Here is a 17,262-nt window from a genome sequence, read left to right as displayed (position 1 = left end):
ATTCAACAAACAAGTGGGGCAAAAATCTTCTCATTGGACTATTTTTTTCTAAGTGGTATGGAAAACATTATTTTAATTACTTGCAAACATTTTGGAAAGAGACGTATAATTTAATTCTACATCCAGTAAAATGCATGCCTTAGAAACTGGCATAAAGTGCAAAATGATGCTAGAAAATTTTAAAAAATTCACTCATATAAAAAGACATTACCAGCTTTAATTTGACAAACTTTCTCTGCAATATGTAGGTAGGTCTCTCTTTCTCTGTCTATATACAAACACTGTCTATATACAAATACATATGTACATAAATATGCTTATGTGCAAAAACACACAAATACTTTTATAATGAACTAATATATAATGAATCTCTCTGAAGTAGAGGAAAAGTTTTCCTTTTCAGCTTTAATTTTGAAAATTCAGTTTTCTTGACAGATATTCTAAGGAAGAAAAGATTGCTGATTCATGCAAAAATCAAAACAACTCTATGGAAAAATATTAATCTCCTCCATCATACCAGAATGTGATAAAAAAGTAAATTCTAGTGCAGAACAGTCCCAGAGCAACAGTTAAAGTTGTAATTTTAAAAGCTACTGAATTTACCACTAAGTTAGAGAGAAGAAAAAAAAGCATCAATAGCAGTTCTGAAGTTATAAAAGTGTAATCTCAAACTATGAGATGGCACAGCAGGGAATAAGGCTCATGCTGTGACAGGAATGATAATGCTTTTTCATCTCTCCTTTAAAACCACATAACACAAACATAATCTCTTCTCCCTACCCATGGCCACTTTTCTTTATCAGTAACTGTGTTAATTTGTTGTTCCAAATTGTGTTTTTAAGAGAGTTTCATTATCCTTAATGGCTTGTCTCTGTAGGAACTTACATAAAACTAGACTTGCAAAACAGAGGTAATTTTTTATATCTCTTCTAAGTCTCGGATAGAGAATTTGGACCAAAACAACCAACCAATCAATCCCCTCCCCCCCCAAACCTCTTTTGGTAATATTTCCTTCAACTGAACTTCAGCATCACTGCTGGATGCTTCCCTACTTCAAGGGGTTAGGGCACTCACAGAGCTGTGAGAGCAACATTTAATTGCATACATTTTCCTAAGAGGACTCTCCTGTTATTCATCTCATCCAACTCCTCTTCATTCTGAAATATGTATCCAGTGGGAGCTGCAGACAATAGACCTATCCAGAGTGCCTACAAATAAAATTTGTCATAACCATTCGGAACGTTTTTCTAAGTGCTTTTCCTATTATGATTCAAGACTGCTTTTTTACTGCCTTAATGCAAAAGCTTCTTTTAAATTTAATATTCCTTTAAAAAATGACTTCTTTCTTCTGGAAGTTTCCCAAAATAATATTGTGCATTTTTATGGACTGAAATATTCAGTAATAGGATTTCTTTTTCTTTTTTTTCCCCTTCTTTACGCACAGTTTTAGAGACTATAACTGTCAAAAATAAAGTTTCTGAATTTAGAAAAAATACAGCCAAATAGTTCCAGAAAGTCCTCCTAACTAAAGTTTGACTTTTAACTACATTGAAAATTTATAAAACACTATAAGCCCAGTTTCTCAGCATCTTAGATTAGGCTGACCAGTCCTCCTAGATGGCATGAGACAGTCCTGAAATTTAGACTCTGACTGCCTTTCCCCCAAAAATAGCATCCTGGAGATCTTCTGCCTTTGGCATCAGAAATAGTATATTAGCATATAATTGTTATAATTTATTCACACATAGAAAACAAGACTTATAGATTCTTCCTGTCTTCAATGAGAGCACGAGAACTTATTTTTGTCATCAAAGCAAGAGGATTGAGTTACTTTGTCCAGGGTCATATGGCCTGTCAGAAAGGCAGGTTTCCTGGCTTCTCACCTGATGCTGGACATGCATCCTTGCATTCTGTGCCTTCTGTTAATTTTTACAATGGATTTTAACTACTTCATTTAAAATGGTAACTTATACTTCTATTAATACAGTGGCATAAGTGTTTGTCCCAGCAAACCCCACTGCAAGTTTAAGGTATGAACCCTCTAAATACACACTCTAACATGACAGTTGTCAGATGGGCAAGGAAACACTGTCTTACCTCTTAAACTGAAATTCTTTGATTTCTCCTTAGAAATTTCTAATATATAAATGCCTTGACACGCCCAGGTTTTCTGTCAGTAATACTGCATTTTCCTTTGTTGGCAGTTACATATAGTTTTCTTATGTTTCATATGCTTATGTTCCCACTTCTCCTTCAAACACATGGGGCTACAAAAGGCCATGTATCCTTATTGCATGTCTGGCCTTGCATTTCAGCACAAATGGGAAACTAAAATTGTCCTTGGCAGAGCAATATATGCAATTCAGACACTGGACTAAATCACATATTTTCTGAGTTGAACTTAAAACTTTTATATATATATATATTTATATATATATGCTAGAAAATAAATTAATTAATTTTACCTTGATTGTTTGGAAATTATGCATAATTACAATTCCAGGAAATGGGGATACATTTTGGCATTCTCTATTTATTCAAAATGCACCAATGAATTAGTACAGATTGTTGAAGTCTGACGTTAAACCTTCAGTAGTTTATTTGAAAGGAACATAGTCCAGATTCACCGAAATGGATATTGAATGCATCTGATGATTAATCTATCCAATTACAGATAAAAATAGTCTCCAGGTAATGGATGGGCATTTTTCCCTATCTGGTCTGGTAGTGGTTATGTTAATTTATTAAATTGACAAAAGTAAGGTTTCTCAGAATAACCATGCCAGGTCTAGGACATGCTTACCACATGGCTGCTGCTGCAGTCATAAATCAGTATTCTGACTCTGTTTTATGGTCAATAACATTACATAAACCATAACTCACCACACTGCATTACTACATCTGTTTGAGACAGCCTTAGAAACATAATTTCTGTCGAAATATATTTTCAACAGAAACTACAGCTTCTGGAAATTCTAAATGGAATATTTCATTAGTACAAATGCAATCACAGTATTTCTTTTTGGTAAACTGATTTGACATATTTATTATTCATTTCAAGATAAACCGAAGTTTTCCTTGGCTGCTTTACTGTCACCCCAAATGAGCAATTTGCTGATTCTGGTACTTGCTGTCAGAGGACCTGAATGGTGTCCAAGACCTGAGGAGTGGGACAGCTGTAACCCAGCTTCCTCCCTTCTCACTTTAGAAGATAAAGCAGCAGATAAAGTTCTGAATAGTCCTCACCACAGCTCCACAGTGAGTCCTGAACATACATACAAAACAGGGTAATGTTATAGACAAGCTATAATCTGTCAATGAATTGGAGAAATGAGCAAAGTATTTTTTACCTGATCTGTGGCTTATACAAGAACTTAACTGCAGCCAAGAGGAGAAACCCATAGTACCTCTCTTTGTGTTTCAAATGGCTACAATATTTCTAGTAGTGGTAATTAGATCGCTGAAGAAGCTTTCACATGGTGGTGTCAAAGTACCTCTGAGAAGTCAAAAGCGTCAAAACACTTCTGAAGTCTGTGGGGTGTTATTTTCATATACCTATTTTACAGATGCATAACAAGTCATGAAAGGCATAATTAACTCACACAAGGTCAAAGTCTACAACTGGTGTAGAAATAGTCCTACAAGTCCCAGCATCATGGCTCTTGATGAAAAAACACTTGACAGCACAATGTGGATCTCTTAGACATACAAGATTAGAATGGCTGTTGTAGGACAGCAGTCTCTGTTTGCTGTGTACTATATCCTTTGTTAGATAATACTTTACATAAAATCTGTCCAAAAAGTCCACCACATATGGTAGAGAGTATAGAACATACAGAGGATTTAAGTCCAAGTTATACTTTTCATTTGCATTGTGCTAGCCATGATATTTTAATTTTCTTTTATATATATTAAATCATCATGTCCAATTTAGCTCAAGTACGTGATCTGAAATTACAATGAAATAATTTTCTTGTGTATTTTTTCTTGCTTGTATTTTCAAAATTATTAGCTATAGTATAAAAACATTCTAAACAAAAAAAAATAAGGGGAGGTTATTTAGTCAAATCCAATACAAATTAAAAAATATGTAAAATTCTCATTCCTTCATTACGAGGAAGTTGGTATTCACTTTCATAAATCTGCCATCTGACTGATGGTAACAGAATGCAGATATTCCATCCAACCACTAGACTATGTCTTACTCTCTCAAAATCTCTGGTTTGAAATTCAAATAGATTTATTAATGGCATAAGGTCAACTAAAAGAACGTATTTCTATCTGAAATATTTTCTGCAGAAATATTTAATTGCTATAAGTGAAATATATTTACAGGAGGAAAAATCTTATTTTGTTTTATATTTGACAGTGTCTTTATATAACTAAATTCATCCCTTCCCTATGACATTTAAATAGGTCTTGATCTTCAGAAAATGACAGAATTAATTTCTCCTTTCAGTAGTCAATGATTCTGTTACTGAAAAGCCTCTTGATATTTCAAAACAATAGGGAACAAAGAAGGCATACTTTGTATGCCTTCACTTTTATTTTCAGTAAGTGGCATGCTTATAGCTATATTCTGACTAGAAAGTATATTAGACAAGGTGGTCCTAAGGATTTCAATGATATATTAATGAAACTAGAAGCATATCTATGTAGATAGCTCAGATCTAGGTGGGGAAATTATTTACTTACTTTTACTCAGCAATTTTCATATGGCTTATCTTTTGGTAAGCTGTACTACTCTAATATTCTTTCTAATCAGAAGCTAATTCTGCTCCCATTGAAAGGACATAGACTGAATCAAACACTAAATTCAGAAGAAAAACTGACTTAGCATGCAATAATAATTCATATGACACTGAAAGCACGTACAGATTTGGCAGTTCAAGTGCAGAAGATACAAACCAGACTATGCTTCGTAGCTCTACTCCTACAGCTAGTGCAACAGGAGAGTGGAAGTGGGATTCACAGAGCCACTGCATCCTCTCCATGTGTAAATCCAGGACAGACAGCACAAACTGGATGCAAACCTCGTGCAGTCTGAGAGACAGCAAAGATGGGGCAAATCATACACACCTCATTTCCAAGGTTCAAGTGGAAGATGAAGATCCCGAAGCAAGTGGATGATACATCTTCACTGATTTCCTAGACAAGGAAGTGATAATTCTGTTCAATTGAAAGTATTTTTGTAAAACAATTTATATCTTCTTTTTTTTCCTACAGATCATGTTGTGTGTGAAGAGGAATTCAAATATGCTATGCTAGCTCTAAATTGTATATGCCCAGCTACTTCTACATTAATCACACTGTTGGTTCATACATCTAGGGGACAGTAAGTATTTAGTACCATAAAAACCCAAACAACTTGTAAAAGTCATAGCTGATATTCTTTGGAAAACAGCTTACCATGAATTCCTAAACAACTGCAGTTTTAAAAAAGAAGATAGAACTTTCTGCACAATAAAAGCACCAAGATATTTCAGTCATGGCATTATAATGTCAAAGGGACACCCCTCCTCCAATATTTAAGTTTGTTGCATGCTGTTGTGCCACTTCTACAACATAAAATATGAAAAAAAAATTGTATTTCTAATTTAGTAGATTGAATTGTGGATCTATGCCAAAGTTCTACTTAAGAAACCAGCAAAGCCCTATTTCAATATGTTAATTTGCAGGTCTGTTTCACTGAGCTCAAAAAATGTTTTTCTGATAACATATATTATTTGCTATTCAGTTCCTGTACATTAAGAAGCAAACAAACATACATGGTTTTTAATATAACCACACTGCTGGAAGGATACAGAATTACAGTGTCTCTACAGACTGCATAGTCACAGTAGCACTTCTATGTATTTACTAAACTAACGTTGCCACATCTGGTATATCTCTGTTATGCTATATTCTCGGAATCATAAGGTATTCTTAATAAAATGTTGTGGGCAGACAGGTGCTTTAAAAAGTAAATCTCAAAATATATCTGTAGAGATGGAATACCTGAATATAGGTACGATATTCAAGTATTTACAAGACTACACAAGTCTTGTAAAAATGCTAACTTTTTTCCAAGTTACCATGGACCAGTAATACCATGATATTTATAAGCAGAGTTATTTAACCTTCTGTGTGGCATTTGTAGTATTCCCCTGTGCCCTGAATGGGGAAAACAGAAATTCTTGCCAGAACTTTTACTATCAAGAACAACAGATGTCAAGATTTTAATGGCACTGTCTGTACCAGGCTTTGTTAAGAAGACAACAACAAAATACTGTTTCCATACCTCCTGAGCACCGAGATGAAATACATTCTTCATCTGCCTACCTTTATCTGACAAGCACAGAATACAGAGCCTTTTTTAGTTATTTCATATGACATGCACATAAAAGAAAAGCAGTATTCCTAACAGCTATCAGAGAATTTTCCATCAGCACAAATTCAGACATGTGAAAGGGACTACCTTGTATCTTATTTATAATCTTATTATTGATCTCAATATTATAATCTTATCTTTAAATGTTATCTCATTATCTAATTCAGTAATAGGACTTTATTAGGGTTTGTATTATGACACAAAATATTGACTGACTTGTACTTAATGTGATCTTTGCAGAACAGCTCCATGGGAAGCTTTTAGACAACTAACTGGAACCAAGCAGACTTTAAACAGGTGAACGTTTTATTTTAGGGGGAAAAGTCAAATATGGAAAAGTTTTCTGTAATTTCATTTCTAGTTCTGCTGTTCTACACCAAGTGCACTGTTTGTTAATACTGCTGCAGTAAAAATGGTTTACTTATTTCCATCCTGAAACAAAATGTTTTCATGCTGAAGGTGGAGAAACATGGTAAACTGAAGAAAAACAGAAATTGTGTTAAGATATTGAAAACGTACAAATAAGCATAAAGGAGCATTTCCCAATACCTTGAGATCTTCACTCCAACTGGCAAAACACAGAACACATTTGTCAGTTTTATGACCTATCTGCACTTACGTATGTCTAGTCTATATATGTATCCATTACATCCAGTAAAACTCAGGCAGGCAGAACCTTGTTTCACCATGAAACTCTAATAAAAAAGTTCACAGAAGCCCCAGGGCTACAAGTTTTGTTGTTAGCTGAGGTTTGGAACATTTCCACTAAACACTGCATTTGGATAAAGAACATTAGCTGCACAGAGTAAAGGATCATATGCTTATTCTCTTGCACTAGAGAAAAGAACATATATACTTGTAATACTATACAAGATACAGTAACTAAAAATGTCCATAGGGTAAAGTTCACCGATAAGCAAATACAAAAAATCTTTCTTACAGATAAAGTGACCAAAGAGAAATTACTCTATCTTATGTAAGTTATTATTAATGATTCTTTACCTACTTCAAACAGGAACCACACAGTCTGCTACAAAGCATCTGAAGATACTGTCTTTATGAGTAGAATGAGCATGCTGGTGGTTTCACCTGTCATCTTTAAATTGCAATGAATCTACTTATTATGGTGTGAATTTAAAGTAATTCAGCTATCTCTCTCCTGATAATAAAGTACATAATCTTATATGCCTATTACTTAGCAGAAAATGCTCTTTAATTCATTAAAATAATCTCTGTACTTACAGTATTACCAGGCTTTGATCTCAAATATTTCTTTCAGATCAGCCTAATGGACCTTTTTAACAGACATTTGTAGTTTCTATTGCCATGAAACGCTGTTGTGATTAATAAGAATTCTACATTATATTTTAAATTATTCTGTTTATCTGTACATGTTTCAGGGAGTGTCAGCAGTCACCAGAACAATGGCAGAAAATGTATGGCAGATGCTCTGGTAACGAAGTGTATCATATTAACCTGGAAGAAAGTACTTTTTTTGCTGAGTACGAGGGGAAGAGCTTCACATATGCTTCTTTCCATGCACATAAAAAGTATGTTTATTTTCCTGTCAACAGTTAAAAGTTCAAACAAATAATTGCTTGTTTTGTCTGCAACACAGCTATGCACTCAAACGCACAGTAATACACATTACTCTGTACCTGGCCACTCATATGGGTATACTTCTGTAAGTTATAGCTGGTCAGGTAAAAGCTCATGTTCATTCTGTACAGGCCTTCTCAGTCTGAGAGAGTAGAATGTAAAGGATATAAAGCATAAGCTGGACAGTCAGAAAAAAAAATGAACCTTAGAGAGGTTTTATGAGAACATCAGTCCTTTTCCATGCCCAAAACAATCTGGAAAAGAATGAGGGGGAGGGTGTGGGGTTTTTATTTATTTAGGACTCAGCTGGAAATCTGGCTTCCTTTGTGGCATAACCGTTTTATGCAACACGTTCAATTTAAAGGTGGCATACGGTACATTCTGGTGATTGTTCGGAAATAAACCCGTATTTTTTTCTGTTAGATGATAACATATCTTCTTTAAGTTCCAGATGATGCATCACTTATTTGATGCTGCTCTATGAGGTAAACACATAAAATAAACACAAATTGCGTATGTTTGTATATATTTAACAAAATGAACATTTATCAAACCCTGAATACAGAGTTTATTCTCATACTTAATGAATGAAAGATTAGGTTTTTTGCTGTAATTCCTTATTTTCTATCACTAATCGAATACATTTCTAGAAGTGAATCGCAAAAATGAATTAGGAAAATGGTTTCCATTACTTATGAATAATGCAACAATTTAACATGATTAATACTTTTTCATGTTATATATCCATCTTTCTACTAATATTTTCCCAGAAGGGACTATTCATCTGATAGGAAAAAAAAAAACAACTAGAACAACATTATAAGAATATTATGGGGATTAAGAAAACCATTCGATTCAATTGCCTAGGAATTCATGAGCTCATAAAAACTGCTTGATCAGAAGTGGCCTATTTAGCAGACAACATTTTTCAAACATACTTGTCATCCAAAAATCTGCAAATATTCATAATGTGCAAAATATAAAAATATACCCGAGGTTCATTTTTGACAATGGAAATTCTGGTATGTGCAGGACTATGCAAAATGAACCATGCCTTTCCTTTTCTAATTAAGGTTTGGAGTCTGTCTGATTGGTGTTAGAAAGGAAGATAACAAAAACATTTTGCTGAATCCAGGTCCTCGATATATCATGAGTTCTACAGATATATGCTTTTATATAAATATCACCAAAGAAGAGAATTCTGCTTTTAAGAAGCAAGAAAAGCATAGAAAAAACCACGAATCAAAATTATCTTACCATGGAGCTTCCAGGCTACCAGTACACAGTATAATAGCCAGCATGGGTAAGTAAAATAAAAAAACCCTCACAACAAATTCTTATTCAATATATAGTACATTAGTATGTTTTAAACCGTATTCCTAAAATTTTAGAAACCTATAATCATGTGAATAAACTAAAACATGTAAAAATATTAAACACTTGCCCTCATATTTACAAAAATCCCACAACAACAAAAACCAAAACAAATGGAATTTGGGTATCTTTTTCTTTTACTTGACAATATGGTATTAAACTGGTTAAGAATGGTGTATAATAAAGTAATATTAAAGTGTATGCAAAGCAAAACAATTGGGTAAATCACATGAGTACTTTGGCTTTCCTACCTGGTTGTCTGTAGTAAGTTTTTGTAGGTGTCTTTGATTAAAAAAATGCCCTTAGGAAAATCTACAGGTTGTTGATGTATATTAGTATGGATTCTTATATAAGGTGTCATTTTAAAAGTGTAGTTAACAAGACAACATATATTAACAGTCAGAAAAAGTGCTACTTTCCTCAAGTATAGTTTTAATATTTGTTATATTTTAATGTAATAAACACAATCAATATAGTATTACTTTCAGTCTCTGGCCATGTAGTTAGAATCCCCACTAAATACGGGAATCTCACTGAAATGTTTTGACAAGCACACTGAGGAAATGTTTTCAACGCTACCTCAGGGACCGTGGCTATCGATCTACAAGACACAGGATGCCGAGCGTCCAGCGGAGCTACGCTGGCCCTTCCTCCTGACGGAGGGAAGGAGGGCAGACGGCCCAGCATAGCACCAGTTTTGGAGGTTGCAGACTCATCCTCACTTCAGACGTGTGACCTGCTAAGTGACCAGTCAGAAGATGAAACTACCCCATCAGATGATGAAGTCTCTGCAGGCTTAGAGTATGTGTATTAAATATAATTTGAAAAGCCACTATTATGTGAAAGGCATCTATCGATTTTTTTGACATGCAGATCAATCCAAGAAGTTGTAGGAAGCAAGACCCATAAAGCCCAATTATGGAATTATTCCCTTTTATGAAATGCTATTTTCTGCCAGCAGAATGCCATAAGCCTATTTTGAAATAAAGAAAGCCCCAACAGGTTAACTCTTCCATTTGCTGGAGATTTTCTGTCTGCTGTTATAAAAGATCTAGTTGTGTCTGAAGTTTTTTTCATAGCATATTTTATGGCCATTTTTCTTACCATCTTTAGTTACTAAGTTAGCACTCAACTAATTTGGAAACAGATAAGTACTCCTGCCCTGAGAATGCATTGATAATCAGATCATCTAACAGGCTTGTTGAATGCTGGGGTGAGGTGTCTGGCTTCCAAATGTAGGAATGACAAAAAAACCAGTATGAGACAAAATTATCATGTCTAATTTAAAATACTTGTTAATGTATTACTGAGAGCAATGATGCATTACCCAGATAAACCCAGATTGAATCATGTAACTGCCATATAGATAAGCAATTATGTTTATTGGGATTGCTGACAGGGATGTTAAAAGTGAAATACACAATTAAGCCAGTGGCTCACCTACCAGAGTTTCCCATCTCCAACACTGGCAAGCATGAGAAGCCCCAGGAAATATTATACAGTTCTAAGGAAAAAAATAATAGAACAAGTCATCTTAAATCTGCAGAATGAAATCTCGGGATTTAAAAGGCCTCTTGCACAAAACTAAGGCAAATTAGAAATTTCATCTTATCAGCAAGAGGATTTGCCATTTAAAATTTATTTCAGCCATTTTGAAAGTATTTTAATAAAGCAAAGAGGTAATGACTTCACTCATTCTTGATAAGTATTTGAAAGTAAAATTAGAGAAGGAAGAGCAGAAATACAGTTATTGCTATTTCTTTTCTTTCCTTTTTTAACTTCCTCAGAAGTTTCCAGTTCAAAACACTAGGAGAGCACACTATGATATATCAGCCTATTTTCAAAACCCGAAGCAAAATTTCTTCGGTCCACAGAAGCATGACAGCTTTCACTAGGTTGTACTGAATTCATGGAAACAGCAAAATATATTCCTTTGACCTTTATTAAACAGTTCATTTCACATACTTGACTCTGCGAAACTTAGACATATGTATAAACATCCCATAAAATAGTAGTACAGTCAGCTGTCTTTCGGTAATTTGCTCTACTGAAAAATGTTTGTTCTATTCTAGGTATGCCAAAGGCTATCCTCCTTACTCTCCATATATTGGAAGTTCTCCCACATTTTGTCATCTTCTGCATGAAAAAGTACCCTTCTGTTGTCTAAGACTGGATAAGGTAAAGGAAGTTTCTCTTACTGGATAAACACTGCATTCTCATTTGTCTCTGGCATCTGAACAGAGGTAAATTCTTATTTCTGCTTAGGGATGAGGTTTCTTCAGCACTTGCTGAACTCTGTTTTCTTTTTCTCCTCCTTTTCATCACCAAGTGTTTATTTATGTCTAACCAGGTCTATATCAGGTCATCTGGTACAATATTCACATCCACTGAACTTGTTTCTTATTTTGATTTTAGGGATGCCAACATAACTACTATGAAGATGCCAAAGCCTATGGATTCAAAAATAAATTGATTATAGTTGCAGCAGAAACTGCTGGCAATGGCTTATATAACTTTATTGTTCCACTCAGAGCTTATTACCGACCAAAGAAAGAACTGAACCCCATTGTGTTACTCCTGGATAACCCGTAAGTAGATTTTTTTTTTCTTTGACAAGTTTTAAACTCATTTTACCATTACTTCAATAGATACTTTTCATATGGCCAACTTAAAATCAAGAATATTATGGCACATTTATCTTTGAGGAAAGTTATTGACAAAAATAACACCCTATGTTCACTGTCATACACAAAATTGAGCTTTTACTGACTGTAAATGGCCATAGTAAATTTAAACGTTGTTATTCTTCACAGCTAATGTTTCATCTAAGTTTTTCTTAAAAATACCCCAAATAATGTGAATACTACTTTTAAAATCAACATAATTTTATAAACACTGTAAAAAACAAGCTGTGTAACAGTTTCACAGCTACATAATTGCACTAACCTACTTAACACAATGCACTTACTGGCCTGGACCAGCTAGGTACACTTTTAATAATTCTAGACTCAAAGATAAACAGTTATTTAAGCCAGGAGAACACCCACAGACACCCTTTGTCTACAATTATATAAAATCATGGAAGGAAATTAAAACCTGCAATATAGTTGTCACTACTATATCTGTCTGGGGATCACTGGAATTTTTAGCCTTTCTTGCATTAGCTGTTTAAAATTTAAGACAAATTCTACTCTGTCAAGACTGGTATATTTATAATCTGACAATGAAATTTATTTTTTTTTCCACACTTTGGTACTGCTCAAGTACTTAAAATCACAATTTGAAAGACACAAAAATGGAGGTTAGCTGTATACAGAAAATTAGAACAAGCTATGGTTCTAAGAAAGGACAGCAGCAAAAACGTCTTGTAGGCTGTGATTCCAGGGCTGACACATCCCTTTGTATAGATAGGTTCCAGGTTAAGGGATTATTTTTTTTCTACAAAGGCCTGCTGTGAAGTGTCCCACTTTCCCTCAGGCAGCTCTTCAGTCACCTGTGTTTGCAAAAGAGAAGGTTTATGTTCATACTATGTCATACAGTGAATTACACAAGTTGGTAGAAGCCTAAATGAGACTAAATCACTTTGCAAAGTCAGACTGAAGCCGTGAGCACACGATGCCCTCTAGTGCTTGCTCTTTTTGCCAGCAGAGTGCCTGAGTTTACACATTTTAATGCTGTTGTGATATTTAATGGCTAAAACAACTTCTGATTAGCATAAAGTAAAAGCTATGCTTTCTAATTGAACTAATACCCTTAGTGTTGTGTCTCTCTACGCAGCGTTTGCAGTGACTCCTCTGAAAGGAGGTAGAACTCAGGCTGCCATTCAAGTCAATTGGAATTTTTTAATTTACTTCATTGGACTTGGGAATTCAACCATCTCCAATGAACATATCTATGCCTTGTTGTATTCCTGTTTTCTCTGCTTATCAAGGCTATTTATTACAGTGTGCCTGTTCTGATACCTACACATCATATGTGTTCTAAGATTTCCAGTGTTTCTTGGTATTGTAAGAGGAAACACAGTAAAAGTTATGATTAAAGAAACCATGCAATAAAATATAGTATCTTAGTTTTCACATTCCATTTTAAAAATTAAGTTTCGTCTAATATTGTCTCATTGACTTGAATGGAGTAGGTGTTGCAAAACCCTAATGATGATTTGATTTCCACTTCACATTTTAATTAAGAATTGTTGCTGCTTGTTTTAAGTACTCCTAAGACATGCATTGGAGTATGTATAAGTTGGTAGTGTGTCCTTGACATCAGTCATTCATTCTTACACTTGGAATTGTTCTGTGCCATAAAATTGCTGATTTTAGAGGAGCATTTATTAATATAAGCGTGTTACTTCTGATCCTTCTTTATGATCACAGCAAACTGTTGATTCATAGCTATCTACAAACCTTTCTCCTGCTTAAAGCGGTATTATAATGTCAAAGTTTAAAGAAGTTACTTTTTAAAAAAAAACCTACCAGTTTATTGAAATATTTTAGAAGAGATGTTGGTGTTGTGATACTGTGTTTCATTTTGTAATCCCATCTGCTGCTTAGGCCAGATATGCATTTTCTGGATGCAATCTGTTGGTTTCCAATGGTTTACTACATGGTTGGCTCTATCGACAAGTAGGTGAAATAACTGTTAGAAAACTTAACATTGTAGTTCTCAGTGGTTTGTTGTGTGTATCGTGATTGCATGTTTCAGTCTGTGTTGTAGTTGAAGATGATCTTTTTGCATGCACGGTTTGTGTCTGTGTGCTATAATTTGGGGTTTCAAATTTCTGATTTATAAGGGTATCATTAGTGAAAAATGTGGCAGGGACCACAAGTTAATATCTTTAAAACATAAGATTAACACTTATTCAGGTGCATTAATATGTCCCTTTAAATGAACAGATTATAGCTCTTATTCCAGTGTTATTCTGTACTGAGTTATAAATGGTTTGAATTTATTGACTCAGGTTTTGTAAAGATAGCTACAGAATGTAAACAGTCATGAATGTGTCCAACAGTTTTCATTTTCCACCACTTAAAATATCACTTACTCCTACATTTCTGTCTTCACCTCTACTAATATGTTTACATATAGGTTTAGCAACATTGATTTAATGTAAAAATCAGACAGAAACAGGAGAAGAGGAAGGGCTCATGAGTATTTTAGTAAACGCCTGTGTGTAGACTGTAAATTTAAAAAACTACTTCACAGCACAGCTAATACCAAATTGGGGATACAATTATTAATTCCCTTTGGAGAGATCAAAAAACTTACTTGTTCTCTTGAATTAACAGAATCCAGTTTTTTTATAAACTTGGCACTGAAATTTCAGTATATGCTGCTATTTTCAAGGATCAACTGAAAGTCTGAAAAAGCAGAAATACAAATTACTCAGAAAAGGTTTGGAGTTCTACTTGTCCACTGAAATTGTTAGTATAGATCATATAATATCAACCTTTCTTTTCTTGTAGTCAACCATCAGTGATATTGCACAGTTTCAAAAATAATTATATATATTCTTCCAAAACACGATGTTAAAAAGCACCATATATTTGTAGTTTTCCGTACTCAAATTTTCAAAAATAATTTACAATGTGTTACATAAATTTAGGAACTTAAGAAGATCATTACTGAAAAGAAAAATTGGACAATTTGGAAAAGAAAAAAAGGACATTAAGACTTAGTTAATATTGTAAGATTACCTAATAAGAAGCAATTATGATGTCAAAACAGCTCCACCTTGTAAGTAAACAGAATGATGCAGAAATTTAGTTTTCCATTTCCCTTGGAAACTATGAAATTCACCCCTTCTTATTTCACTTACTTAAATTTTGCTAGGTTTCTGGAGTCTTTATTGTTACAGAAAAGTCCTTTCTAAACTTGCCAAAAAATGCTTGGGGTCTCTGGAAAATATTATTGTTAAAACAGCTGAAACATGCTTTATTTTGGAAACAAAGCTACAAGGCGTGATAAGAACCATAACTCAGTTGTCTGTGAGTGTGTTCTGTGATCAGGCTTCAGAGAAACATAGTCCGGGAGCGTGTAAAGTTACTTCTGATCCACAGCCACTCCTAAAAGTATCATGAGAACACTCCAACTCATAGGTTAACCTAAAAGATTACTGTCTTAGATACCCTGGTAGAACTTTTAGTAACATTTTGAAACTGAAATAAACTTGTGGGGAAGAGCAACCCAGAGCATTTATTTGGGTCTTTTTATTGTCTAAAGTAATTGTCATGGAGCAAGTTGTTGCAGCATATTGTCTTCCACAGTAACCTTTAAAGGCTTATTTAAAAAAAAAAAAAAAAAAAAAAAAAAAAAAAAAAAAATTTATCATTTAGCAAACAGAGAGGGGCTGTAACAATCTACTAAAGTAGATTCTGTATTCTGTCAAGTAATTGAGATGTTTTACTTAATATAGATTATATTAGAAGTTATGATATGTACATGGAAATGAAGGGGACTGAGCTGATCTGCAAATGCCAACCATCACCAATCCTTTAAGTGTTCCATATTTAAGTTGCTTGTTTCTTTTTCCCTCTCTTTCTCCTCATAAAAGCCTAGATGACTTATTAAGATGTGGGGTCACCTTTGCAGCTAATATGGTGGTGGTGGACAAAGAAAGTACAATGAGTGCTGAAGAAGACTACATGGCAGATGCCAAGACTATTGTAAATGTTCAAACACTCTTCAGGTAAGGCATTTTTGCAACCTATCTTTACATCCTCATTACTGTGAAATACTTGATGCTTTTTGTGCTGAAATAAGAAATTATTCTTTTTTCTTCTGCTGAAGTTTTCCATTAAATGAATTTGTTTCTTACACGGGCAGACTTTTCCCCATCTTGTTCAGCAATACACTAAGAATCCTGAGGTATTCTCCTGAAACCTGAGATGAAATTCTTTGCATCCCAAAACCAGATGATCATTTTAAAAGTTAACTGTCAGGTTTACAGGAAGGCAAAGAAAGCTACTTTTGAACACTTAGGGCAAAAGGTAGTTGAGAAAAGAAGTGTTTCCACAGTGCACCAGTCTTTCACAATAATGCTACAGCCAGTATGAAAAGCAGATCCCTCTAATGCTACAAGGTAAGCAATGCATCATTATGAAGTTAGTAGTAAGAATTCACATTTTGAATGTTTAGTTTTGAACAAAAATTAGGTTTCAAGGCACATACAGGCAACACTAGATATGACAACAACATGCTAAGGGCCATGAAGGAATAAAATGATCAGTCTAGTGAAGAGGCTGAGGAGGCCATGATGAAAAGCTAAACCTGTTCCTTTAGAGCATCTCCTCATTAAAGCCTTTGTGTTAAATATCTTGGTTCAACAAGTGTGAAAAGATGCATGTCTCTGAACTGTGAAAAGTATTATTTGCTTAACAAAAACATCAAAAAAATCCCACACAAAACAAAACACACTACCCAGTCAACTATGAAATGCCTCCCCGATTTGGGGCTCAGCAAATCCTAATGTTCATTCTAATAGAAACTGGAAAAAAATTAAGTATTTCCCTAGGGGATTGAGTATCATTCAGTATTGCTTTTATTGCAATTACGTCTTTTCTGTGTCAAGCCTTCCAAATAAAACTGGAGAGAGGTGTACAGTAAAAGTCTTTTGAATCTGTCAGTGTCTTAGAAAACTGAGCTCATTAAAATACAGGTATTTCAACTGAGCTTTTTTTTGTAAATGCAGCTCTGTGAGAATGCAGTTAAATGTTGTTAGCATTTCTTCACGGGCTCAAAAGAAGCAAAATCTGTTGCATAAGAAAGTTTAGTTCTGTCTTTTGGTATCTTTGGGTTTTTGAATTGGCACCCGATACTAGCACAAGTGTGTGTGTTTAATCACACTGATTAAATTTGGGTTTGAAACCATAATCAAACTGAATCTGTGCATCATTCAGGTCTACTTTTAACCTGCTGGGTTG

At 34.3% G+C, this 17,262-nt stretch overlaps 1 protein-coding gene across 5 annotated transcripts in view; it reads left to right on the top strand.

Annotated features, from left to right (window-relative positions):
• Window positions 1–17,262, top strand: part of KCNT2 (potassium sodium-activated channel subfamily T member 2) — a 114,824-nt gene that overhangs the window by 76,484 nt on the left and 21,078 nt on the right. For 3 of the 5 annotated variants that reach the window (XM_027713301.2, XM_027713306.2, XM_027713302.2), the window contains exons 15-23: window positions 5,227–5,335; window positions 6,611–6,667; window positions 7,771–7,920; window positions 9,043–9,272; window positions 9,928–10,144; window positions 11,416–11,521; window positions 11,759–11,931; window positions 13,894–13,965; window positions 15,894–16,028. In XM_027713301.2, coding sequence (XP_027569102.1) covers window positions 5,227–5,335; window positions 6,611–6,667; window positions 7,771–7,920; window positions 9,043–9,272; window positions 9,928–10,144; window positions 11,416–11,521; window positions 11,759–11,931; window positions 13,894–13,965; window positions 15,894–16,028 — 1,249 coding nt within the window. The remainder of the gene's footprint in view (window positions 1–5,226; window positions 5,336–6,610; window positions 6,668–7,770; window positions 7,921–9,042; window positions 9,273–9,927; window positions 10,145–11,415; window positions 11,522–11,758; window positions 11,932–13,893; window positions 13,966–15,893; window positions 16,029–17,262) is intronic. The other 2 variants (XM_027713307.2, XM_027713304.2) reach the window with 1 other exon arrangement.

This window comes from Pipra filicauda, unplaced genomic scaffold (assembly GCF_003945595.2).
Source record: "Pipra filicauda isolate LSUMZ 115617 unplaced genomic scaffold, ASM394559v2 scaffold76_size2844353_pilon, whole genome shotgun sequence".
Classification (NCBI taxonomy): Eukaryota; Metazoa; Chordata; class Aves; order Passeriformes; family Pipridae; genus Pipra; species Pipra filicauda.
This window is presented reverse-complemented; position numbering and strand designations above follow the sequence as displayed.